This window comes from Herpailurus yagouaroundi, unplaced genomic scaffold (genome assembly GCF_014898765.1).
Source record: "Herpailurus yagouaroundi ecotype Mexico unplaced genomic scaffold, PumYag 140, whole genome shotgun sequence".
Classification (NCBI taxonomy): Eukaryota; Metazoa; Chordata; class Mammalia; order Carnivora; family Felidae; genus Herpailurus; species Herpailurus yagouaroundi.
In genome coordinates, this window is record NW_024412395.1 from 80,727,284 (window position 1) to 80,753,137 (window position 25,854).

The 25,854-nt window shown below is 40.6% G+C and overlaps 1 protein-coding gene across 4 annotated transcripts in view; it reads left to right on the top strand.

The window, feature by feature from the left end:
* CDK15 (cyclin dependent kinase 15) overlaps nucleotides 1-25,854 on the top strand; it is an 86,491-nt gene that overhangs the window by 39,992 nt on the left and 20,645 nt on the right. For all 4 annotated transcript variants that reach the window (XM_040475871.1, XM_040475873.1, XM_040475870.1 and 1 more), the window contains exons 9-11: nucleotides 2,602-2,695; nucleotides 7,665-7,728; nucleotides 22,990-23,038. In XM_040475871.1, coding sequence (XP_040331805.1) covers nucleotides 2,602-2,695; nucleotides 7,665-7,728; nucleotides 22,990-23,038 — 207 coding nt within the window. The remainder of the gene's footprint in view (nucleotides 1-2,601; nucleotides 2,696-7,664; nucleotides 7,729-22,989; nucleotides 23,039-25,854) is intronic.

Sequence of the window (25,854 nt, forward strand, 5' to 3'; positions counted from 1 at the left end):
ACACACACACACACACACACACACACACACACACACACACACACACACATTTTTTCATTTCAAAATGAAATGGTTTGAGACCTTTCAAGCACATATAGAGAAACGTCATGGGCGGTGGCTGGAGACCATTTGATGGCATTCACCAACTCAGTTTCCTAGTTGGCTTATCTTATAATTGACGATTGCTAGCAATCAGGATGGTTTTTGACCATTTGATAGTTTTCTACTACTTTTATTTTCCTCCACCTTTCCTAAAAGCAAAAAAAAAAAAAAAAAAAAAAAAACAACCAAGAACAAAAACAAAAACACCCATAGATTCTAAAATGCAACCTGATGAGGAGCTTTAAAGTGGCAATAATTCTAAAAATTCACCTCAAGATACTATTCCTAGATTCTTTTTTTCTAAGTTTATTTTATTTATTTATTTTCAGAGAGAGAGAGAGGGAGCATGCACACATGGGGGGAGGAGCAGAGAGAGAGGGGGAGAGAGAATCCCAAGCAGGCTCTATCCTGTCAACATGGAGCCCCATGTGGGGCTCAAACTCATGAACTGTATTCACCAAATTCTTAAATTACATTTGTCTGATCAAAATTCTTGTATCACATATCAAGATGTCTCTTGCACATGAAAAATCATTAAAAAGTAAATATAGTAGTTGGTATACCCAATTGGCTTTTTAAAATTGCCAATAAAGTGATATCTTTTATGTATATATGTACAAAATTCTAAAATTTACCCAGTTGATTATTTTAAATGCAAACCAAATATTAGGTCATGGAAACTGTTTTTGTCTTTTTTGACATGATAAAATACAATAACATTTCAATTTTCTTTTTAATATAAATTCTTCCCTCAAACCAGACACAAGATAAAAATTATTCTTAAACTTGTTTACCAAGAAATCTGCTTTCTCCAACACAATCAATTTAAAAAATTTTTTTTTCAACGTTTATTTATTTTTGGGACAGAGAGAGACAGAGCATGAACGGGGGAGGGGCAGAGAGAGAGGGAGACACAGAATGTGAAACAGGCTCCAGGCTCTGAGCCATCAGCCCAGAGCCCGACGCGGGGCTCGAACTCACGGACCGCGAGATCGTGACCTGGCTGAAGTCGGACGCTTAACCGACTGCGCCACCCAGGCGCCCCACCAACACAATCAATTTAAACTGAATAAATTGCATGTGTCTGCAGTCAGATGGAAAAAATAAAAATTTATCATATGTAATAAATACATATGAATAATATTAAAGACCATATTTAAAATGAACTTGATAATAAATTTTTAATAATATGATGATCTATAACAAAATGTTTTACTTAACTGTCCTTCTTTATCATGCCACATAAGAAAATGTCAAGGTGATTAAGGGAGTGTGCAAGATTATGTGTTACAGTGAAAGGAAATTTGGAGTCGAAGGCTAGGACCATGAGGATAATCACTATAATCAGTCACCTGAACCATTTTTATCTCTCAAAAGACTTATATGAATAAAAATGTGTATTATTAGCAAAATAAATCTTACCCCTTACTGTCCCTCAGCAATTACCCTCCAATTTGACTACATAGGAAATAAATTTTATATTTCACCCTATTTCATCTATTTTGAGATGCACAATTTCTGCTAAATCAGGATGTACCTTATAATCAGTAGCGTCTTACCAAAGACATCAGCCAGGCTGCAGTTATGGCCACAGCTACCATTGCACATGTGTGAACATCAAATGTCAGCATCAAAAGTTGCAGAATGAGTGTCAGTGACTTGGAAGAAAGTCTTGCAGACAGGAGAGCTTTTTTCCCCCTTATTTTTAACTAGGAACCAAATGGTGGTGGAAAGGGAGTGAATCAGACATGGTTAGCAACATTTTTTCAGAAGGAGCCAAAAGTAGGTTAACTCTATGTAATCGCAAGGTCAGCTTAGGAGCCCAGCACCAATGACTCTTAGTTTTCTTATGGATTATTTTAAGAAATGCTGCATCATCAAACTCCTGATATAGAGGATGATCCCATGGATAAAAACAGACATCAAAGAGTCTGAGTCAAATGCTGAATGTAACAAAGTTTTAGGAGTACCCAAACCAATTTATTTTTCTTACTGTTCCATTTTTTGCATGTACGAGTATAATACATGGTAAAATAATCTCTCTAAGTTTATAATAGCCCTTGCAATAGCTATGAAAGAAACATTCTGATTGTGTCGTGGTTCAACTTGCAGCATTTTTTGTTTTTGTTCTTTTTTTCTTAATCATTACCTATATTAATGGTGCCTCTTACAAAAATAGCATTTTAGATTCTGTGAAAAAAAGCAGTCAATTTGGAGATTCTGTACTTTCCCCTCGTCTCATAAGATGGATAATGAACTTGAATGAGTTGAAATGTTTGTTATCCATACTGTGTTCCTAAATGCTGGTTGCATACCATTTTAATGAAAAGCTGCAGGCTGTTCTTTTTCTTTTTCTTTTCTCTTTACCAAGACTTTTAATAGCATATGTCCCCTGTTTAGCTCTCCAAAATATTTACTGGGTGGAGAAATACTAGTAGTTCAGTTTCACATGTATGGTTTCCTTAAAAGTGTCAGACTGACTCTTGTTTCCTTTGCTAGGGGTGCAGGCTGCATCTTTATTGAAATGTTCCAGGGCCAACCTTTGTTTCCTGGGGTTTCCAACATCCTTGAACAACTGGAGAAGATCTGGGAGGTAAGAGAAGAATTCCTCTTAGGAAGAAGAAATATCTGCAATTCAAACTTTGAACCAAATTTGTTTTAGAGACAGTGAAGTGGTCCATCTGCTTTGAGATATTATGCCGCATATTAAGGCTGTGGAAACTGTAGAATTTACTACAGGTGTAAGCACCTGGAGAACGAAGACATGGTCAGGAAACTCCCTGTTGTCTTGTAGCAGCCCCTGAATCCACCTGCTCGCTCTCATTATTTTCTCAACTTCCCAGGACAATTGCTGCTGTGGCTATTTAGGCACATCCCTGCCTTGCCACCGTCAGCTCTAATTCTACCATATATTTGGCCCTGGGTCGTTGTCAACAGAAGATGAGACACTAAATATCCACAGAACCCTGATAAAACAAAGACTTGCCGTGTTAGGGTGAGAGAAGTATACTATTTATTGTGCTCTTCCAAAACCTAATTCCTAAGGTGTGAAGTGCTTGGCTGTGTGTGGTTCCATTTCTTTCCTTATTATTTATCCAACTTCATTTGCACCACAATGCACTTCACTCTTTTGTCTCTTGTAGTTTGTATGCCACATAGTATAGTCATCCATATATTTTTCTCTCTTTTTTTGGTGATTTTTTTTCACTGTGGTAAAATATACATACCATTTACCATCTAATCATTTTTAGGTATATGATTCATTAAGTACATTCATGCTGTGCATCCATCACCACCATCCAGTTCCAGAAGTTTTTCATCACCTGAAATAGAAGTTCTGTACCCATTAAACATTAATTCCCCATCTTCCTGCCTTCTGGCCCCTGGTAAGCTCTCTTCAACTTGCTGTCTTTAGGAATTTGCCTATCCTGGGTATCTCCTATTAGTGGAATCATACAGTATTTGTCTGGCTTATTCCACTTTTATTTATTTATTTGTTTACTTATTTTAAATTTGTTTTTGAGACAAAGAGAAAGCACGAGCTGGGGAGGGGCAGACAGAGAGGGAGACAGGACCCGAAGCAGTAGACAGGTTCTACAGTGATAGCAGAGAGCCCAATGCAGGGCTCGAACTCACAAGCTCATGAGATCATGACCCGAGATAAAGTTGGACACCTAGCCAACTGAGCCACCCAGGTGCCCCATATTTCACTTATATTCTAAAGGTTCATCCATGTTGTAGTGTGTGTCAAAGTGCTTTAAACTACACTGTTGTTATCCCGGATCCTGCTCCCTTTCAAGTTTGCTTGCTTCAAGCAGGCATCTGGAGCATTCTTGCTTACGGCCTCTGATAATGAGTTTGAGAGATATTGCCAGAGTGGGGTTTTTGTGTGTCAGTGAGGAAATTTGTCTCCTCTTGAACTGCTTTACAATTTTGAGGTAGAGACACAGTTTTGTTATCACAGTCACCGTTCCACACTCTGAGGACAAAATGAGAACAAGTCCCCACATTCGGCAGTGTGCTGTCTTATATACTACTACAGTTCAAGCAGGTTAGAAACTTAAACATTACAAACAGCCCCTGAATTAGTGTTTCACTAAACGTGTTCTACATGGATGAAAATAGGAAAGCTCTTTCAGGTTCCATGATATTGGATGTAGGAGTTGGCTCTTTGAAAGTAATAGGTCTGGGGTGCCTGGGTGGCTCAGTCATTTGAGCATCTGACTCTTGATTTTGGCTTAGGTTATGATCTCAAGGTCATGGGATTGAGCCCTGCACTGGGCTCTGTACTGAGTGTGGAGCCTGATTAAGTTCTCTCTCTCTCTCTCTCTCTCTCTCTCTCTCTCTGCTCCTCTCCCCTGTTCATGCTCTCTCCAAAATAAAATAAACAAACAAATAAAAAATGAAAGCAATGGGTCCATTCTACTCTCCTAATCTTTAACCACAATATCTCTTACATTTTCCTGAGATCTCACTCTCATTCTTAGGAATGAAAACAAAATGAGAAATTCTGAATCTTTATTTTGCCGTCTTTCTAAAATGCCTGTGTGTGTGTGTGTGTGTGTGTGTGTGTGTGTTCATCTGAATAGCTGTCACCTCTTTCTGATCAACTTTTTAGAAATCTAATTCTTGTAATAAGTGTTTTTAGCAAATGATCCCGGATACAGTTCTAAAATCAGAATAAAATAAACTATGCAGACTTTAAGTCCACTAATCAAAATGTCTTCAGTTTCCGTTCCAACAAAGGCGGAAAACTGCCCTGTGCAGCCCACTATGATTTCAAACATAGCACTCACTGGCTGCCTTTTAAGAGCCTTCAGGGAGGGAATAAATCAACAATTTTTGGGTTTCAGTTTCCCAGACAGCGAAGCGGAGATTTAGTAATTTTCTCAAGTGAAAACGAATTCAATAACTTTCAAATAGAACCCGAGCATCAAATTTCTAAATGAAGGAGATTGAATTTTTAAACTTCAAAAATCTCAAGCTTAAAGTTTTTAGTATAATATTAAAAATTGTTTGGTATCCACTTTGTTGGCTTTAATTAAACATAATACAAAGTAACCAATAATTCTAGTAACTGTCACCTTAGAGAAAATATGGATGTGGTCACTATTGATTGCCTTTGTCGCTTTTTCTTCATTGTCTTTGCGTTCTTTTCATTGTGCTTTGCCAGCCACCGGTATGGGTGCCTGCGAATCACTTGTTTACATGCACATCTGTGCAAATATATAAGATGGTAGGTTAAGGGGCGCCTGGGTGGTGCAGTCAGTTGAGCGTCCGACTTCAGCCAGGTCACGATCTTGCGGTCCGTGAGTTCGAGCCCCGCGTCGGGCTCTGGGCTGATGGCTCAGAGCCTGGAGCCTGTTTCCGGTTCTGTGTCTCCCTCTCTCTCTGCCCCTCCCCCGTTCATGCTCTGTCTCTCTCTGTCCCAAAAATAAATAAACGTTGAAAAAAAATTTTTTAAAAAAGATGGTAGGTTAAAAAAAGAAGAATCAGCTTCCCATCCTCTGGCCGTCTCCCACAAAAGAAGAATTAGTCCAGTTGATTTTTCAAAATGGATTCCAGGATTCTTAGTGTTCCCTCAGGCTCAGAGTGGTTGATAGGAAAAGCCTATAATCCTCTCAGTAGCTTTTCAGTTTGTTTAGGGAATGGATCAAAGAAAGATTTTCCTGGGTGGCATGATTTTTTTATTGTATGAGGGAAAATAGCACTTCAGTGTCTTTTGTTTGAGGACAGTCTTAGCCGGCACCACAAAATGCACCTCTCAGCCAGAGTCCTAGTCAGCAAGCTGGTAGACATTAAGATTCTGGATTCTTCATTGATCATTATTAGTCACTGTTGGGCAGTTGACTTCCTGCCATCAATTGGGCTGGTATCTATATCTAGCATTTTGCAAATGGATTTATTAGATTCTTTCTATGAGAGATGCTTCTAAAAAGAGTTATGCTGAGATATGCTTCTAAGAAGAGTTATATTGGGTAGTGGTGTAGTGAAAGCTACTGATACTTCACTAATATTTTGCAGAAACAATGTTATTTTAGCTCCCAGATATAACCGACATAGGGCTTTTAAGGTGAAGGTAAAAGAATGGTAAAATGATGCCCACAAAACAACTCACAGTAAAAGCACTACCCAAAATCTGAAGTGTTTGACTTTGTATGCCAACACACTTTTATTTTCATATTAAGTAAAACTGGGGCTTCGATTTGGTAATCCAAGGCATAAGTGAGCTCTTTTTCAAGTGATGTTGTTACTTTTACAACCCACCAGTTAAAAGTCAAATACCACATTCCAAGGTGCCAGGCCACCAAGAAAACAAGGTGAGATGAATTTGGTAGAAAGGACTAGAGTTAGGTTTGGGATCATTTTTAGCCAACATTCCACTGCCTAAAGGTCAGTAATCCGAATCCTTTTTAATTTGAGCACATGGGAAACAGCTGAATGCTCATGCTGAGGCATAATTCAGGCTAAATGTCTTTTGTTGTGGGGGGTGTATTTTTTTCATCTAATGGAAGGCAAAAGGGCAGTCATTCCTGCCTCTTTATATTCCCAACTCCCAAAATAGCATCCTGCTATATAGTGACCATGCAATAGATAGTGATGAGAATATGACTTTAAGCAAGGCTGTATGATCTGCCTCAGAATAAGAAGAAGTGAGTTAGTGAGGACACAGGCTCAGGACCTGTATTCATGTTCTCCCAAGAAACAGAACCAATGGGATGTACAGAGATACATAAGAATCCTTTATTATGGGAATCAGCTCATATGATTATGGCTGAGATATGCCATCTGCAAGTTGGAGAACCAGGAAAGCTGGCAGTATAATTCAGTCTGACGCCAAAGGACTGAGAACTGAGGGGATGCTGGTGTAAGTTCCAGAGTCTGAAGGTCAGAGAACCAGTAGCTCAGATGTCTGAGGGCAGGAGAAGATGGATGCCCCAGCTCAAGAAAAGAGAGAGAGAATTTGCCCTTCCTCTGCCATTTTATATGGGCCCTCAACCAATTGGGTGATGTCTGGTCACATTGGAGAGGGCATATTTCTTTACTCTGCTGATTCAAATATTAATTTCTTGGAGCACCGGGGTGGTTCAGTCGTTTAAGCATCTGACTTCGGCTCAGGTCATGATCTTACAGTTGGTGAGTTCAAGCCCTGCATTGGGCTCTGTGCTGACAGCTAGAGCCTGCTTCATATTCTGTGTCTCCCTCTCTCTCTGCCCCTCCCCTGCTCTCTCTCTCTCTTTCAAAAATAAATAAACATTAAAAAAAAAAAACAAATACTAATTTCTTCCACAAACACCTTCTTAGATACACCCCAAAATAATATTTTACTAGCTACTGGGCCTCCCTTTGCCCAGCCAAGTTGGCACATAAAATTGACCATCACAAGACCTTAAGAATACACTACAGTTTTGCCCACAAAACTGCAAATGGTGGGCACTCAAGTTTCTTTCCTGTACATCAGCTGGCATAATGTGACATATGTAACAAATTCTTCCCTATTCCCCCTTGATCTTTCACATCTCCTGCCTCACCTTTCTTTGTCTTTCTTTGGCTTTATATAGGTGTTAGGAGTCCCTACAGAGGATACCTGGCCTGGAGTTTCCAAGCTACCTAACTACAATCCAGGTAATATTGATTTGAGTTTCTCGAATGCTCTGAGAATTAGCAATGTGAAAACATTTGCCACACAGATAGGGTAGCCTTCTTTTATTGTTAACTCAACAGTAAAGATGGGTCTAGATGAATTTTTAGATTCCTATATTCCCTGCTAATCCTTTTATGAGAAGGACACTGAAATAGTAGTTGAGGTTAGATCAGTTCTCCAACTCTATACAACACAAGTAGCAAGCTGCATAAGAATTTGGAATGACTGTTGCTGTGGATTCCACATCCATTTCCAAATATCCAATGACTCAAAAGAACTCAAAAGATGGTCTCATTTTTGAGCCCCATGACTATTATTGACTTTATTCGTTAGGTTCTTGTACCTCATAGAGTATTAAAAGAAAGCTAATATAACAGAGGGGAGGTAGAGTCTCATTAGGCCAAGGACTGGCCAGGTAAGATGTTTCTAGTTTACACAAGAGTTCCTCCATTGTCTCTGGGCCTAACACTTAGTCATTCTCATCATTTGGTCCTCCAAGACTGGCTCCTGGGAATGGATTTGGAAGTGTTGGAAGTGTTGCCTTTGGGGGAAGTCTTTGAGAAATGGTCCCAAGGCCATGCCAGAGAGATCAGATTACCCAGTAGTCATTCAAGGATGTTGACACTGAAGGAAGGAGACAAGCAATGAGCTATAGGATAAAGGATTATATCAGAGGCTGGGAAAGCAAGTAATGGCTACAACAAAGTTGAACTCTTGCTGGCAGGATTAAAGGGGAGGTAGATATGTACAGATAAAGACAAGATTGGCATGATTATGGCTCAAGTCAGATTCTCTAGTCTTTATGTTCTTATAGTGACCCATCACTAAATATGGACTTTCTCCAAATTGTTGTCATTACTAACTTTGGTATGGGATTATCCTAAAAGGGTCTCATGAAATCAATAAATTGTAGGAAGTTTAAAAAAGCAATTAAGGGGTGGGGGAAAGGGGAAAATGGGTGAAGGGCATTGAGGAGGACACTTGAGGAGGGGACTGGGATGAGCACTGGGTGTTGTATGTAAGCGATGAGCCACGGGAATCTACCCCAAAAACCAAGAGCACACTTTACACACTGTATGTTAGCCAATTTGATAATAAATTATAATTAAAAAAAAAAGAAGAAGTAAAAAGAAAAAAATTAAAAAGCAATTAAGGAGCATAACAGGGGCACCTGGGTAGCTCAGTTGGTTAAGAGTCCGACTTCAGCTCAGGTCATGATCTCACCACTTGTGGGTTCAAGGCCCATGTTGGGCTCTGTGCTGACAACTCAGAGCCTGGAGCCTGCTTCAGTGTCTCCCTCGCTCTCTGCCCCTCCCCCCTTCAAAAATAACAATAAACGCTTAAAAATTTTTGTTAAAAAAAAATGGAGGCTAACAAAAGACATAAGAGGCAGGGGATTTTTTTTTTTCTTCTTTTCTCCATCATATAATACTTACACTCAAACTATTCCTAGGGAATCAGGCATCTTGAACTGACCAGGGTTATAAAAGCCCTACAGCAAGTGAAAGACTAACTGTAAAGTCATTTCAGCTGCCTTATGAATAATCATATGCATTGCTAAATGGCCTTCGGGTCATTTACAAATAGTTTACCATTTCTAACTATTTTGCTTGAGTTTAGCACCTGAGAAAAATGCCACTCTGGCCATAAGGTTTAGAATAATGCCTGGTCCTTTTGGTCTGAAATAGAAAAAGAACAGGCTTCTTGTAGAGACCATGGTCCAGTCTGCAATGGTTCTATCTACAGTTGCCATGGTTTCTAGGAGAACCTGGTTCTATTTTCCCACCCTGCCTATACCTCCCCCTACCCACTCTCCTCTGCAGGTAAAAATGGAAACCCTCAGCTTCCTTCCTACCATGGATGCAATAAGAAGTTTAGGGTCACAAATGGGTTATAGAAAACCATTTAGATGATGTCAGTACTAAGCTGCCATGGTGAGCATATGCTATTCCTCCAAACTTCAAACGTTTGGGTTTCAGGTTGGTTCAGGAAAATAAGCAGTGATCCTTAACACAGAATGCCTTGGTGAGAACAATAATGATAGAAACTTGTTCAAAATGCTTCCCTGCCAGATTCTGTACTAAATAAGATAACTGGCTCCCAATAAAACAGCAAGAAATATGTTGCATTTTTCATTTTGCTGTCATTTCAAAGTAATGTGCAATTTTTTATTTATGAAGAGAATTCTCCAGGCCCAACATCAATAGTGTTCATACTTTGCATTGTTTTTCTACTAGGGATTCAATTTAATTCAAATAAGCCAAAAAATTTTGAACACCCACTATCTGCCAGGTGCTATATTATGTGTTGGGTCCGCACAGACAGATATGGTACCTTCTTCGATCTCTGAGAACTTGGGTTTGTATTCATTCATCTACACTCTCTCAACAGCTCTCCTTATTAGGAAGGGTGATCACTTGTGAGCCCGGCTTCCATGGGTTTGGGCAATGTGTAGCTTTGGGCCAGGCCGAGCTTATGAAAGGAAGAGAGTTGTAAACTTAGCTACGATGAGGATTTCTAACTCTGTATTTGTGAATCTTAAAAGTCCAGCATATCTTGAACATGGGGTCAGGACTATTGATAATCATAAAGACTGTGTTTTAAAAGGGTCATCATTTTTTTTCCAGGACTATTCCCTTATATCGATTGAGAAGACCCTTTGAACCATCCCGCACCCACCCCCATCACTGAACTGCCAATGCTGCTTCCACACATTTGAACTCCAGTGATTAAGAGAACAGAACAGGGTATGGGAGCCAGAAAAATATCACAGAGAGAACAGTAATAGTATTCTGGATGAGATTTCCATTCCTTTCCTTTTCATTCTAAGTAGTGGTAAGAGCCCCCAAACTTGGAATGCAGCCGGAACCGAGAGCTCAGAACTTGGGAGGACCATCCAGTGTCCATCTATGCCTACTCTACCCTTGCCCAGACCTTGTCCGGACTAGGTCTAGGAGGACAACACAGTTTCTGTTTGCATAGGTTTAAAAAAACATTTGGTGCTGATCCACCTGGACAAGTTTCTCTGGCCACTTGTTTTCTTGGGACACTAATGAGCACGACTATAGGTTTTTAGCCATCATCAATTCAGACTCGTGTGCCTGATTAACTCTGGGCAAGGGAAGAGAGGTATATAATTTTAGACACTAGGCTTCCTCTTTCTTTCTTTCTTTCTTTCTTTCTTTCTTTCTTTCTTTCTTTTTTTCTTTCCTTCCTTCCTTCCTTCCTTCCTTCCTTCCTTCCTTCCCTCCTACCCCCCATTTTAAGCAAGCTGGCTGAGAACTCTGTGTCCTCTACTTCAAAGGGCCAGTTGTCTTATTTTGATGTGGGCAGATTGAGAAGTAGGCTTTGAAAAGTAGGCTTTTTTTTGTTTAATCTTTTCTCCTGGGATAGCTTTCAGAGCAATATATCCAAGTGTCAGTAAGGGGGTTCTGACGAGCACAGATTCCCAGACTCTCAGCAGGATCATTCTCTAACAGAAATATAAAAGTGAAATATTAAAAACCCTGGAACGTGAACTCCATCTGCAGAGTAGCCAGTGGCTTGCCTGCTTGCACCATGGGAAAAAAAAGATCTTGAAAAAAGAGGGAGGAGAAAAAAGTGCTTTGAGTAAGAGGTTTACAGGTTTAGTAGAGCATAGTAACATCCCCTCAAAGAAGTGGGTGTTGCTCTGTGACCCCCCAAAATGCTCTGCCTTTGACTCAGCCGCCAGAACACTCACCCTCCCCCCCGCAAAACACCCCCTTTTCACATGCTAACTGAGGCGCCTGTGATTGGCTGAACAATAAACTGGTCACACTTGCTAAAGGCCTGCCATCTTTCACACAATTAGCCAAGACACATTAATCAAACTGGCGGTGAACTGGGGCTGTGCTGGCCTCCAGCGCGGGGGAGGGGAGAAGTTTTGGTGATCCCTTAATAAGAGTCCATAGGAAGCAATAATAAAGAACGACATGCTGGAGGGGATTCTACTATCAGAAAGTCTGAAAAGGTTAAAGCCCCAGTTGATGCCCCATCTGGGATGTACTGGGTTTATGGCAGAGAGAATCTCAGAAGCTTAGAGCAAACTGGATATTGGTCTTGGCTAAAATCTGCTCATATAAGACAGTAGTGTAAATTTTAAAGGTAGACCCCTATAGACAATTTTACAAAGTTCCCTGGTGCTCTTAGCATCACCTCCAACCCCGCCCCCCCCCAAATGTACTCAGGAGTCCCTCCCCTTTTGAGCCTAAAGCACTTTGAATCCAACTAACCCAATAGGAATAAAGCGTATATAAGAAATAGAGAACCATTTAGAATCAATTAAGGCTGGCAGGGTGTTGTTCCTAAACTAAGTATTTGGAGGACATAAAAATAGTTAATTTTGAAAGAGGAAAAAAAATAACATTTATACTTTGAGTGGTAATATCTTCCTTCTTTTCTTTTCCAAATTCCCTTTAAATAGATTTTCCAATGGCAATATAGAGCTAATAAGATCATACCTTAGAGACCAGTTTGCTACAGAATCATGTAAGGCTTTTAGGAGAACCAACTAAATATTTAGACGTTTCTCAGTGAAAGTAAACGGAGGCCTTACTCCTCTGGAGGTTGTCCAGTCACCATCTCATTAGATGCAAAGATCCTGTGATAAAGAAAAACTTTTGTTTTGTGCCCACATGATTGCAGCCCAGTTGTGGTTTTTAATGTGTCATTGATTGTTTCATCCAACTCCTTTTGCTCCACTGAAAGGGTCTGCCGTGGCTGTGTTTGCTTCCTTAAACATGGGTTTTGAAAGCGCTCATGCTGTGTGAGCTCAAATCCTAGCATTAATGTACTGCTGGGTTCATTTCACTACACTCAAAAGCGCTGAGTTTAAATCCCTCTCAATTCCATTTGAAGCACCAGAAGACTTTATCCTCCTCCACTAATGGTTCCAAGTTTACATCTAGATACTGGGGGTCAAGGACAGGAGAGGATTTAGAAATAACAGTGCATGACATTAGTCAATGCATTTGCCAAATTGGCAATTAGTTCCTGATGTGCGTGCAAAGCATTTTATTCCTGTCTCTTTGATGCTTGTTCCCATTGAGAAGGGAATAGAGTCCGCAGAGGCCTTCAAACTTTTAAAGAAATATCTGCTGAAAATCATGCCTGATTTGTGACATGAGCTCAGCTGCAGGGAAGCATCCGGGATTATCCTGGTTCTTTCAGCCCCAGGAAAGAACACTGCACATGGAAAGATTTTCCACTGGAGGAACTCAGTGGAAATCAAAAGGCAGGAAAGCAGTACTAAAAGCCCTGCAGGGACCCAGAATCAGATGTACTATAAACCATAGGCAAAGGGATCCTGCTGACGCCCAGTTATTTTCAGGACGCCTGCTTTTTCAACTTTTGACCACCAGGTGGAAGCAGGAAACAACGGGCATGGAATACGGACAGCAGATAGCATTACATTAGAGCAATCTAACCTCACTCTTGGAATGTTTTAGTTTGAGCTGAAATCCAGTGTGAGAGCTTCATCTGACTTCATCTGACACCACTATGGGACAGATGATGATTGCAATCTAAAATGACCCTTGTCCCTTTTGGGATGACAAAGAGCTACCATGCTTTGCTCCCAGAGGGTTCTGAGCATGTCTTTGTGTGTTTGCTGTGAACACAATGTAAGATCTGCATCAGCATCCGCTTTGTCACATGAGCTGTTAGCCAAGGGAGTTATGCAGTGGGCTGAACGAGGGAAAATTACTGATAGAAGAGGTTTTAATTATGGACACCAATTCCTCATGAAACAGCAAGTCCAAGCTCCACCTTTTACTACCTGGGGCACTTGAGGAAGTTCCCTAATCTGCAAAATGGGAACAATCCTGTCATTTTAAGTGTTCCTATGTACCAGGCACAGAACACACATAACTTCTCCTCCTTCCCACTGCCTGCCAGGGTCTATGCTGCTAAGAGTAGCACAGTTTTATGCATGAGGAGGCAGGTTTTCTCCCAGGTTCACCCAGAGGCATTTCCTAGATTGGAGATGAGTCAATCCATGACCAAACTTTGTTCTCTTTCCATTGGGCATGTTGCATCCCTCTGTCTCATTTTGCAGGGTGGTTCTGAGACATAAGTGAAATTATTGAACCTCATCTGCCACGATTCCTAACTTCTAGTAGGTGCACAAAACAAGTTAGTTCCCATTCTGTTTTACCCAGTATGGAGGTTCATTCAGCGGTTCAGTGACTTGACAGGGTTCAGGGTATGTGAGAACTGAAGCTATACCTGTTTTTATGTTTAGCTTCCTTAGATTTCTTAGCTTCCCTCTAGATGTTAGGCACACCTCCCAGTGCCAGAACTGACTTCTATGTTAGCTTGCTTAGGCCTAAACCTTGCCTGAATTCGTACTCTCTAAAAGCCAACCCTCAGTTTTCAAATTTTTACCTAAGTCAGTGTGAGTACCTATTAAGGCCATCTCTTGTGAAGGCTCCATTCTGCACCCCTGACTTAAACTATTGTGAGATGCCTGCCTGCTATGACATGGGCTCTTCCCTGGCAGAATCCTTAGTGTCTATGTGCTACATAATGGGTGTCTAGTAAAAGCTACTAAATCACAGAAGACATCAGTATCATCTTTATTGATTTCACCGAAATCCTAGTATGGTAGAAAGAATACTTAAGTTTTCTACAGAGCAAACTTGACCACTTCTAGTGCTTCTAGTATCTAACACATGTCCCCTAACTGGTACATAGTAGTGAGTTAATACATATTTGTTAAATGAAATCAGTGATCAGGAGCCAGAAAACGTGCAATTCTAGTTCCAATCACATCCTCTATGACTCTAATAATCCTTGTTCTACACACTTGACCAAGGACATACATGTAAGTTATTATTCACCTTATTTCTGGGTAATAATAACTACTGTTTATTGAGCACTAACTATGAGTTAGGCACTTTACTCACACTGTTTTACTTTGATTCACAACAACCCTACCAGATAGGGGCAATGTTATCATTCCTACTTTACCCTAGGGTCACCTAGCCAGGAAGGGGGTGCTTCAGAATATCCAGACCTTTTGGATTTCAAGGTGGTGCTCACAGCTGTATTCCATCTTACCTTCCAGCTATTAAAGGGCAAATATGATGATATGGTAATTAATGTCCTAGACTGGGGATCAGCTAATAACACTTTCCAAGTTCATCTCCAAATGATTATGTCCTTCTAACTAGACTTGGTCTTAGAATCTGTGAGCTTGATGACATGTTTTTGGAATGTAATGTGAATGGGATCCCAGGATGGGGACTGTAGCAGCCCCTGCTTGCTACAGCTAATCTGTGAACCCTGATTGGGCTCATTACCATTGCACTTCTGCAGGGCTGCCGAAAGCTCCTGGGGAGTTACTATTAACATCTTTATTAACCCGTCCCCCTAATCAGTCAGTGAAGTTCATTTAGATACACAGCCTACTTTGATCTTCATTAATAGTTTCTTCTAGTTTCTACATTTATTTTTAGTTTTCTCATCTTTAATTTATTTGGTGGCAATTATTAGTTTTTATTGAGGAGGACTAGATGATCTTAAAGTAGTTAAGATTAGGAAAAATTGCAAATGAGTGAAAGCAGGTAAAAAAAATTTTTTTTTTAATGAAACCCTGCTATATTCCTTCTCATTTCAAGAAAAAGGGCCTTAAGATCCCAAATATTGTGAAACTGGCTCAACCTAGAGTCTCCTCCCTACCTTCAAGGCCAGCGCCTTGTTCCACCCATCTCTGTAAGGCACAAAGCAAGACATGCACGTAGGCCCTCTTGAGGTACTTTTACATTTTAAGGATAATGTTTAGTAAATTTATTTCATTTTTATTTTTTATCCAGGCATCAATTTTTCATTCATTTAACAAATATTTATGAATGCTAGGTACTAGGGACTAGGAGATTAAAAAATAAATAAGACATTGATACCCGCCTTCAAAGAATACAGTCTACAAGGGAAAGATATAAATAATACAACCTGGAAAGTATTATCCTAGCAGCATCCCCTGGGGACCTCTGGGAACACTGGGAAAAAGGCCCCCTTAGTTTGCCTGGGAAATTTGGGATTTTTTTTTTTTTTTTTTTTTTTTTTTTTTGAGAGAAAGAGACAGAGCTGGGTCTCAAAGATGACGAAGTGGGCATTCTCCAGGTGAGCAATAGGGAAAGGACATTCCAGACAATGGAACTGGACACAAAGGAATAAGAAGGCAGGTTTATTTGATATTGTACCAAGCAGGTAAATTGATCAAGGAAGCTAGAATGTTAGCTTTGTAGTGGTACATTGCTGGAGATTAACTTGGAAGGGTAGACAGGAACTAGATTGAGAAGTTCTTTGTAATCATCCTAAGGATTTAGACTTTGACCAATAAGCAAAGAGAAGGTATTGAATAATTTTTAACAGGGAAGTGATATGGAAGGATTTAAATTTAAAAATTGCTTGCTAAGGAGGGCACTTCTGATGAGCACTGGGTATTGTATGTAAGTGATGAATCACTGAATTCTACTCCTAAAACCAATATTGCACTGTATGTTAACTAACTAAAGTTTAAATAAAAAAATAAATAAACAAAAAGCTATCATGATCAACAACAGCAACTAAATTGCTTGGAATGCCATATGTAAAATTAAATTGGTGGTGTAGCTGAACCCAAGTCTGTCTGCCCGACACACAACAAAGTCAATCACTAAGACATCAGATATGCAGCAAGGAGATCAGAAGCAATGTGGCAATGCCTTAGATTCCAGAAGACAGGAGTGCTTGGCTGGCTCAGTTGGTAAAGCATGCATCTCTTGATCTCAGGGTTGTGAGTTTGGGCCCCATGTTGGGTGGAGAGATTACTTAAAAATAAAATCTTAAATAAAATAAAAATTAATAAAAAAATTATAGATTCTAGAAGACAAATAACGAGTGTCAACTAGAGCAGTGGCAATGGATAAGGAATGGAAGGGACAAATCTAAAAAGCATCTAGGTAGTTAGAGTCCAGGGGAGGTTGTAACTGATGGGATTCTAGTGGGTAAATGAGAGCCCCTTTCACTGGCACAGAAAAGAAAGGGGGAAGGAACAGATTTGTGGAGAAAGTAATGAGTATAAGATTGGAACATTTTGAGATTTAGATATCTGTGGGACCACCAAATGAAGATATCTAAAAACCAATCAGAAATACAGGCTTGTGATTATAAGTGTCCAATGTAGAAATACAAAATTGGAAGGAATCTGATTAAAGTGGTATTTGAAGCCCCCATGTAAATTCAGTTACCCCAGGGAAAGTGTGAAGAGAAAGAAGACTATGATAGAACCCTGGGGCACCAGTCCTGAAGGGTCAGGCAGAGAGAAAGGGGTCTTTGGAAGCTGAGAGGGAACAGCCAGAGGGGCTGGAGAAGACCAGGAGATGATAATAATCATAATACCATGAAAATCGTATGGTCATAAGCTCATTGGGGGACAGGCAATATATGTCTGTTCATTCCCAGGGCTGAGCACATGTGGTGGCCCTTAAACATTTGTAGAGACTATGGGGCAGTGGTAAATGTCAAATGATGCATCACCAAACACCATATGCACCAAAAGCCATGACCAAGTTATAGCTCAAACATCATTTGTGGAGGTGGACAGATGTGAAACATGGTACTCCCCTCCACCCCCTGCCCGGGGAGATGAGAGACTTGGATTATGCCCATTCCCTTCACCTTCTCCACCTACCAGGAGCAAGGCCTGGCCTCCCCTTCCTCTGCAGAGACCATTACCTTAGGAAGAGGCTTCAGAGGATGGAATATTTTCTTAGAATCCACAGAAAATTTTGATGCAGGGTTAGAAAAGTGATAAGCTATAAATGTGAGTTGGAGTGCCAGGTTCAAATGCCACGGAGCACCCCTCATGAGAGCATCATGGACTTTCAGCATCCTGCTGACAAAGCCCAAACAGAATCTAAAGCCTGGTAATGTAAAGCGCCAGAAGAGCCAAGTTTAGTCTCCTTGAGCCAAAGACCAAGGAAGTAAGCAGCGGTGAGGGTGTGAGTGTGGTTAAGGCAGAGGGAGGTCGGAGAAGAGCTACAGATTTTTGCAATGCAGTTTTAAGGTTACTGCTTGAGATAGTGAAATAAGGCTAACAACATTATCAACTATTTAAATATATGGTATCTTAAGAATGCATTGTATTTGGGAAATTCCAGAGGTGTAGTTCAGTAGGCTGCATTATAAGATAACCTTAGGGTGATTGTGGTAAGACTATAGAAACCAGAAAATGTTTTACCTTGAGCTAAGACTCAAGATGGTTCTTGTGATGTTTTATCAATCAACCAGCAAATCTCTATTGACTTGAATCTGTTGTGAAAAGAGCTTTCTCATTTCACTTATGAAATAAGATTCACGGAAAAAAATGTATTATTGTATTATGGTAGCAACACTTCTGCCCTCATTTTAATTTTATTCCATTTAGTTTGGAAATTAATATGTTCAGCTTTTTAAGTTTCCCTTTGCAACTTTCTTCACTTTTCCTACCTCAAATTCTAATTGAACTCAGATGAGAACTCTTATTAAAATAATTATGAAGAAAAAGAAAATTGTAGAAGGAGGAGATGGAGAAAAATTTAGTCTATTGATTTACCATCATTTTTGGAAAGAGAAGGAAAATAAGCTACCTATAGACCTATTATCTTAAAGGCTACTGAAGCCAGAGAAACAAGCTTGAAATGGTGCTGTGTAGGATGCCTATCTGTTTGTGGATCATTCTCTCATTGATCACTTGCAGCTTAACTACTGGGAAAAATCAATGGGAGAGAGGCAAGGTCATCCAGCATCAGGTTATCTCCAGGAGAGTGGAGGCAGGGGAGGGGGAGCAAGCATTGGGCTTTAGCTGTGCCTCAAAACAGCAATCTAACTGTACTCTACACACATAAATTCCTCCATTTCAGCTAATGTAGCTACAAAATAGATGGGGGAAGAGAATCAAGCACAGTCTTGGAAGACATGGAGCCTCAAATTCAATGTTACTACATTGTCTCCTGGGACAACTCTCAGGCAGAATTTATGAGGACTGATCTTTCCCTTGCCATGCTTCCTCTTTCACATCTTTGAAAAATATATTAAGTATGCACCAGACACTGTTCTGCAATTTTTACATATACTGATTAACTGAATTTTCACAACTAGCTTGTTTGAGGAAATGAGCCTCAGAGAAGTGTGTGGAAGTCACTGATGAGTGGTCGACCCTACCCTCCTTGCTAGACCAGCACCTTCTGCCTCATTTAGAGGCACACTAGAAACATCTGGAGATCATTAAGGACAATAATAACAACACAATAAGAGACCAATGCTGGGCTGTCCCCAGGCTCATTGAATCAGACTCTGCAGGATGGAGCCAGGGTTTCCTTTTGGTTCAAAACTCTCCCAGTTGATGCTAACATGCAGCTTAGTCTGAGAACCACTGTGTAGACCATGCTGTCTCTCCAAAATGAGAGATGAAAACAAGAAGAAAAAAAAGTAAAAGGAATATGCCTAACATTTATTGAGCCCTTACCATATTCCAAGTGCTTCATCTTATCTAATCCTTCCAAGCAACTGGAAAAGTATTCCCATTTTACAGATTTGGAAACTTCTGAGTTACTTAACCATAGAGGTTAATTTCCCTCAAATCCCAGAGCTCACAAGTGGCAGGAGGGAGATTTGAACCTGTGTTTGGGCCTTTGTTCATGTTACTACGGCACACAGCTAAGAAACACACCTCTGGTCCACATTGAAGATTCAAAAGAAATCAAGTGAGGTTTGTAAGAACTAGAGCTTATAGCACGTTAGAATTTCACTATGATGCAATGGCAAATTATTGAAGGAGAACAATAAGGCAGAAATAGCTGAGACGCAAGAGTAGAGAGGAAAACCATGGCACATCAGACCAGAGAAGAGGCAGAAAGAAAAGAGGCAAAAGAGTGAGGAAATACATTACACTTATTACCATCCTTATTCTCACAACAACCCGATAGAGCAGAAATAATAGTTATCCTCCTTCTGCAGATGGGCCTGTGGGGTCCTAAGCAATACCCTTAGGTTACACAGCTGGTAAGTGGCATACTATGAACTCAAAACCCGGGTCCTGGGTCCAAAGCACACAGGATTTACATTGCTCATCACTTCTCAAAGGAAAAGAGGAACAGGATTTATTTTGTTTAATGCTGAGAGGCAGGCACTTTACATTCATTACCTCAGAAATCTCAATGAATTCAATGAATCACTTTGTCCTTGTGAGATGAATATGACCTCCAACTTGAGTTTAGGTAACAGTCTGGCTATGGTTAAACTATCTTGCGTAAGGTCTCAGTGAAGCTGACACAGTAGTTTCAAACCCCAGGTTCAGTGTTCAAGCCCTAATTCAGCTAATTCCAAGCCCATGTTTCTAAAGAATAACATTTAAGTAAGAAATAGCTTTAAAATACTGAAGACCCAAAAACACAGTACACAAGGACTGTATGTAGGACCAGAAAAACAAAACGTGGGAGAGCACTGAAATGGATTTCCTTATGTTGATTGGAAATTTATTTTAAAAAACTGGCTTAACATTTTTTTTTTTTTTGAGAGACAGAGAGAGAGAACACACACACACAAGTAGGAGAAGGGCAGAGAGAGGGAGACAGAGGATCCAAAGCAGTCTCGGTGGCATTGTGAGCACAGAGCCCAATGTCGGGCTCGAACCCATGAACCATGAGTTCATGACCTAAGGCAAAATCAAGAGTCGGCTGCCTAACCAACTGAGCCACCCAGGCGCCCCTGGAAATTGATTTATGACTGAATGAGGAAATATTTTAATTTTGTTTGGCCAGGGAAGAACTGTAAATAGGCAGCCAAAAGTAGTTTGGAAATAAACATTCTAAACAAATACCAGATATTCTTATTTTTACTGGTTATTTGTATTTAGGCACGATCATCTGAATAGAGAGTGACAAAGCGGTATATACAAGCACTTCCCTTTGTGCCCATCTGGGACTATAAACCTCCAGCAAAGTGGTTCTCATTTGATTACATCTGACCTTGAAAACTCCATGGAAATCACTTTCTTTGAACACTCCTTTCACTCTACAAAGTCTATACATTCTATTTTTTTAAATTTTTTTTAACGTTTATTTATTTTTGAGACAGAGAGAGACAGAGCATGAATGGGGGGAGGGTCAGAGAGAGAGGGAGACACAGAATCGGAAGCAGGCTCCAGGCTCCAAGCTGTCAGCACAGAGCCCGATGCGGGGCTTGAACTCGTGAACCACGAGATCATGACATGAACCGAAGTCAGACACTTAACCAACTGAGCCACCCAGGCGCCCCTATAAATTCTATTTTTAATTGAACTTACTTTTGAAGTTACAAAATCATGTGTTTTTAAGAAAAATACATTGAAGACAATAAGCATAGAAGTACAGGGGTAAACCCAGAACCATTATCCCTATCAGATGCATAGTCCTCCAGGTCTGTCTTTAATGCATATACAGACATGAATATGCCAGTATTATCAAAATCATTTTTTGCCCAACTATGAATAAATTCTTTGTTGGGTTAACAGTCTTGGTGTACTCCATTCCTCTAAGAGCGGGAAGAACACTTACATTTCAGGCCCAAGAAAAGCACAAGGAAGAAACATCATTTTAAATGAGAGCTGAAATACTCTTTTCTCAATCTGGAGTGGGAAATAGAGGGATTTGATAAGGAGCTTCAGTTTATAGCCCCTGCAGCAACTCTTATCTCCTGAACATAGAGTAAGCATTCAGTTAGTACTTCTTGAATGGATGAGAAATTGTCCCTTCTTTGCTGGTTTTATTTGGGATTAAATAGGGTCGATACCAAGAATCATAGAAACACGTGTGTTCACATGTGAACATTGTAAAGAGTGCTCCAAAGAAAATGACAAACTTTATCATCATCCATTTGGGGTTATTCAAGCCAGAATTCACTTTCATTTTTACTGTAAGTGACATATAAAATTAGACCCATCACTTTTTACCACTTCTGAGCCTTTGAGACTTTGCCCCATTGTTCATCATGTGACTTTTCGTGTGTGTGCGCGCGCGCACGTGCACACTTTGTTCTCTCAAATGAATTGTGGGCTCTGCAAGGTTGGGGAGGTTTCTTCTGATTTCTTTTGTATTCTCCCAGAACTTGGTACTGTTCTGCACACAATAGTTGTTAAAAGTTTGACTTTAGTGAATACTGTGACCATATTAGTTTGCTAAGGCTGCAGTAACAAAGTACCACAAACTCGGTGGCTTAAATCACAGAAATCTGTGGTCTCACAGTGCTGGAGGCTAGATCTAGAATTGAAGTGCTGGGGGGCACCTGGGTGGCTCAGTCGGTCAAGTGTCTGACTTCGACTCAGGACATGATCTCAACGGTTCGTGGGTTCAAGCTCCGGATTGGGCTCTGTGCTGACAGCTCAGAGCCTGGAGCCTGCTTCAGATTCTGTGTCTCTTCCTCTCTCTGCCCCTCCCCTGTGCAGGCTCTCAGTCTCTCAAAAATAAATAAATATTTTTTTAAAAATTAAAATTGAGGTGTTGGGAGGATTGTTTCCTTCTGAGGGCAACATCTGTTCCAGGCCTCTCTCCTTGGCTTGTGGCTGGCTGTCTTCTCCTTGGGTCTTTTTACAACATCTTCTCTTACACACGTCTGTCCCTGTATCCAAATTTTCCCTTTTTTTATGAGGACACCAGTCATATTGGGTTAGGGCCCATCCCAATGACCTCATCTTAACTAATTATAACTGCAATGACCTATTTCCATATAAGGTCAGATTCTGAGGCACTTGGGGTTAGGACCTTGACGTATCAATTTTAGGGGGACACAATTCAACCTGTAATAGTGACCTACAACAGAATCATAAAAATCCACAGTGAGAAGATGCCTTAAACATTGTTCACTTTGCCTATCTGGTGCCTGAACTCTCTTTGCCTGAACCAAGAAGAATGTGTAGAATTTTTCTCTTAATTTTTTTTAATGTTTATTTATTTTTGAGAGAGAGAGACAGAGTGTGAGCAGGGGAGGGGCAGAGAGAGAGGGAGACACAGAATCTGAAGCAGACTCCAGGCTCTGAGCTGTCGGCACAGAGCCCAACACGGGGCTTGAACCCACAAACTTCAAGATCATGGCCCGAGCTGAAGTCACAGCTTAACCAACTGAGCCACCCAGGCGCACCAAGAACAGTAGAATTTTAATAATATTTTGGCAATGGGATTTTAGGGTTATATTTGGTTTTTAATGTGTCTGTGTGTGCTTTCCAGAATGGTTCTCACTTCCTAAGCCTCAAAGTCTTCAGAACATCTGGAACAGGTAAGCACCACCTTGGAAAGCTGATCTTTCAAGCGGGGTTAGAGGAACATTTCCCTGGGCCTCAGTCCACTGAACACACAGCCCTCAACACCTGGATCTCTGGGGCCACAAGCCCCAGGAAGATGCCTCTGGGAGAGCCAGCCACTTGTGAGTCTGTTAGTTTTTCTCTATGAACCATTTTACTTTCAGAGAGTTTGGTCATTAAAATTGTTTTGCGCCCCTCGACCATGCCAGAGGCCCTGAGAATGAGGGAGTGTTGGCCTGCAAGAAAACCTAGTGGGTTTATTATTCTCTAACACAGAGAAACCAAATAACATCATTGAGTGGCTACTGGGGGGGGGGGGGGCCCCAACTTGATTCATGGAGGTCATGCTTTCCCAGGCCCTCTCCACGCAGTCTCAGCTCAGACCAGGGCAGACTTTTATTACCAGCTTTCAACAAATCCCTAGTTTCTTTTACAAAGTAAAACAGATAATAGAGACATTCCCGGAATAGTTAGCTAACTAAGCCGTGCCAGGCAACCTCAGGGCTAAGAAGAACTCAGTGTTTTCGGACAATGACCAATTACAATAACCAGTATTATTTGATCTGAGAGTAATTAGCTGAGGCTCTTTTCTTTTTGCTTCAGTGAGGAGGCAAAAAGGGCAGTGAGGAAAACATCAGAGACAGGGGGAACGAGCTCAAATGTCAAAGAAAACACACTCTCGCAGGTGGGGAGAAGGAGAAGAGATCCTAACTGAACATTTGAACATTGTTCTTCCCTGAAAGTGTGGTAGGGTTAACCCACCCAAATTTTGTTTGATTTTTTCATACTTAGACTGTTCGTGTGCTTTAAAAACCCTCCATGGAGAGTGAATATCAGAGCACAAAGAGGTCAGAACATAGAGCTGTGGGCTACCAAAGATGTCTTGTTGGAAGGGACAGGTCTCCTTGGGAGGGCTGCACTCTCTACTCTTATTTTCAAGCTCACTGTGTCACCTGAACCCCCCCCCCCCCACTGTTTTGGAGACAGGTTCCAGGGAACCACTGTTTACCATTTCGTTCAAGATGTGCAAACTTTCTCTTGCCAGTATGGTCAGGATCCCTAGCCCCAGCTAGAGATATGTGGGTTTTAGCACTGCCCTAAGGCTTTCTTCCATTCCACTATTGGCTTCCAAAATAAATGGTAACTCCAAACTTAAAAATCACCTTAATACCCTATGCTGCTGCTGTTGGCACTGTTGCAGGGCAAAAGAAAGTGCCACAAGCCTCCTGCTATCACCCCACCAGGCATTCCTTCTAGACCTAACAGGACCTGGATCCACTGAATGTCCCTCTGGTTTTTCTGATCACACAAAAGACCAACCACCTCTGCCCATTGGCTTGTCCCAACAATAACTTTGCCTTAGCTCAGACTTCTGGCTTCTCTTTGCTCAGGTCTTCAAATCAAAGAGTAATGTCTAGAGATGTGCTGCTGAATACAGTAGCCACTAGCCACATGTGGCTATTTAAATTTAACTTTAGTTGTTCAGTTGCACTAGTCACATTTCAAGGGCCCAATAGCCACATGTGAGTAGTGGCTAACATACCGGATGGGGCAGAAATAGAATGTTTTCATCATGATGGAAAGTTCTATTGGACAACACTGGTCTAGATTATCATATGAGAAAATTCTTAGTTCTGAGAACAACTTTGTCATTGAACTAACATTAGGCAGAATGTTTGCAATGGGCCTAGCAAGGTGCTGAATATATTATTTCATTTATTCCTCACAAACCAAAGTCCCATTTCAAAGAGGTGGAAACTGAACTCAAAGAAATGAAGTAACTTGGCCAAAGTCACCAAGCCAAGTAAAGTGGAGCCCAGATTCATCTGGCACACAGTTCTCTGTGACTTTGTCAATTGAGTCAGGTTGCAAGTGTGATAGATAGAGAGGGGCTGAAAACTGGCTTTTCTACAAGATTTCTGCAAGGTACAGAACTGTGTGTGGGCCATAAATACACCTCAGGGCATTGCCTGGGATTTGATGGTGACCCGATCAACATGGGCCTAGTAAGTACACACTCACTTGTTACATTGATTGGAAAATTATGGACAGCTTCTTTGAAGTTGTTTCTTCCTAGTATTGGATATATTTCTTATTGTGGGTTTCTGCTTTACCACGCCCTAAACTAGCAACATTAAAAAAGTACCCACTCTCCTATAACAACGATAAAGAGGTCATTATTGAAAAAAACAATGATATATGAATAAAGCCTGCAGCTTAGTAGCATTGTGCCAATAGTAATTGCTCAGCTTTGATAATTTGACTATGCTTATACATAATGCTAACATTAGGGAAAGCAGGTGAAACATATAACTCTATGTGTACTATTCCTGCAATTCTCCTGTACCTAAAATTACTTCAAAATAAGAACAAATTGAAAAAAGAAATTGAAAAAAAAATCCCTGCCTTTTTTTCTGTTTCTATGGATCTAGGGGAAAACAACAAAGAACCCAGGCAAACTAACAATGACCAGCCTTGCGCTGCAAACAGATAAAACTCTCCACTGCAAAGGTCAGTGTCAGTAATAGCAGTGGAGATTTTTATGCTCAGAGCCAGCCTGTGCTGAGAAGTCAAGGTTATTGCCTCAGGCCCCTGAGAACCACCAGATTTTTTTTTTTTATTTATATATGAAATTTATTGTCAAATTGGTTTCCATACAACACCCAGTGCTCAATACCCATCACCCACCCTCTCCTCCCTCCCACCCCCCATCAACCCTTAGTTTGTTCTCAGTTCTCAACAGTCTCTTATGCTTTGGCTCTCTCCCACTCTAACCTCTTTTTTTTTTTTT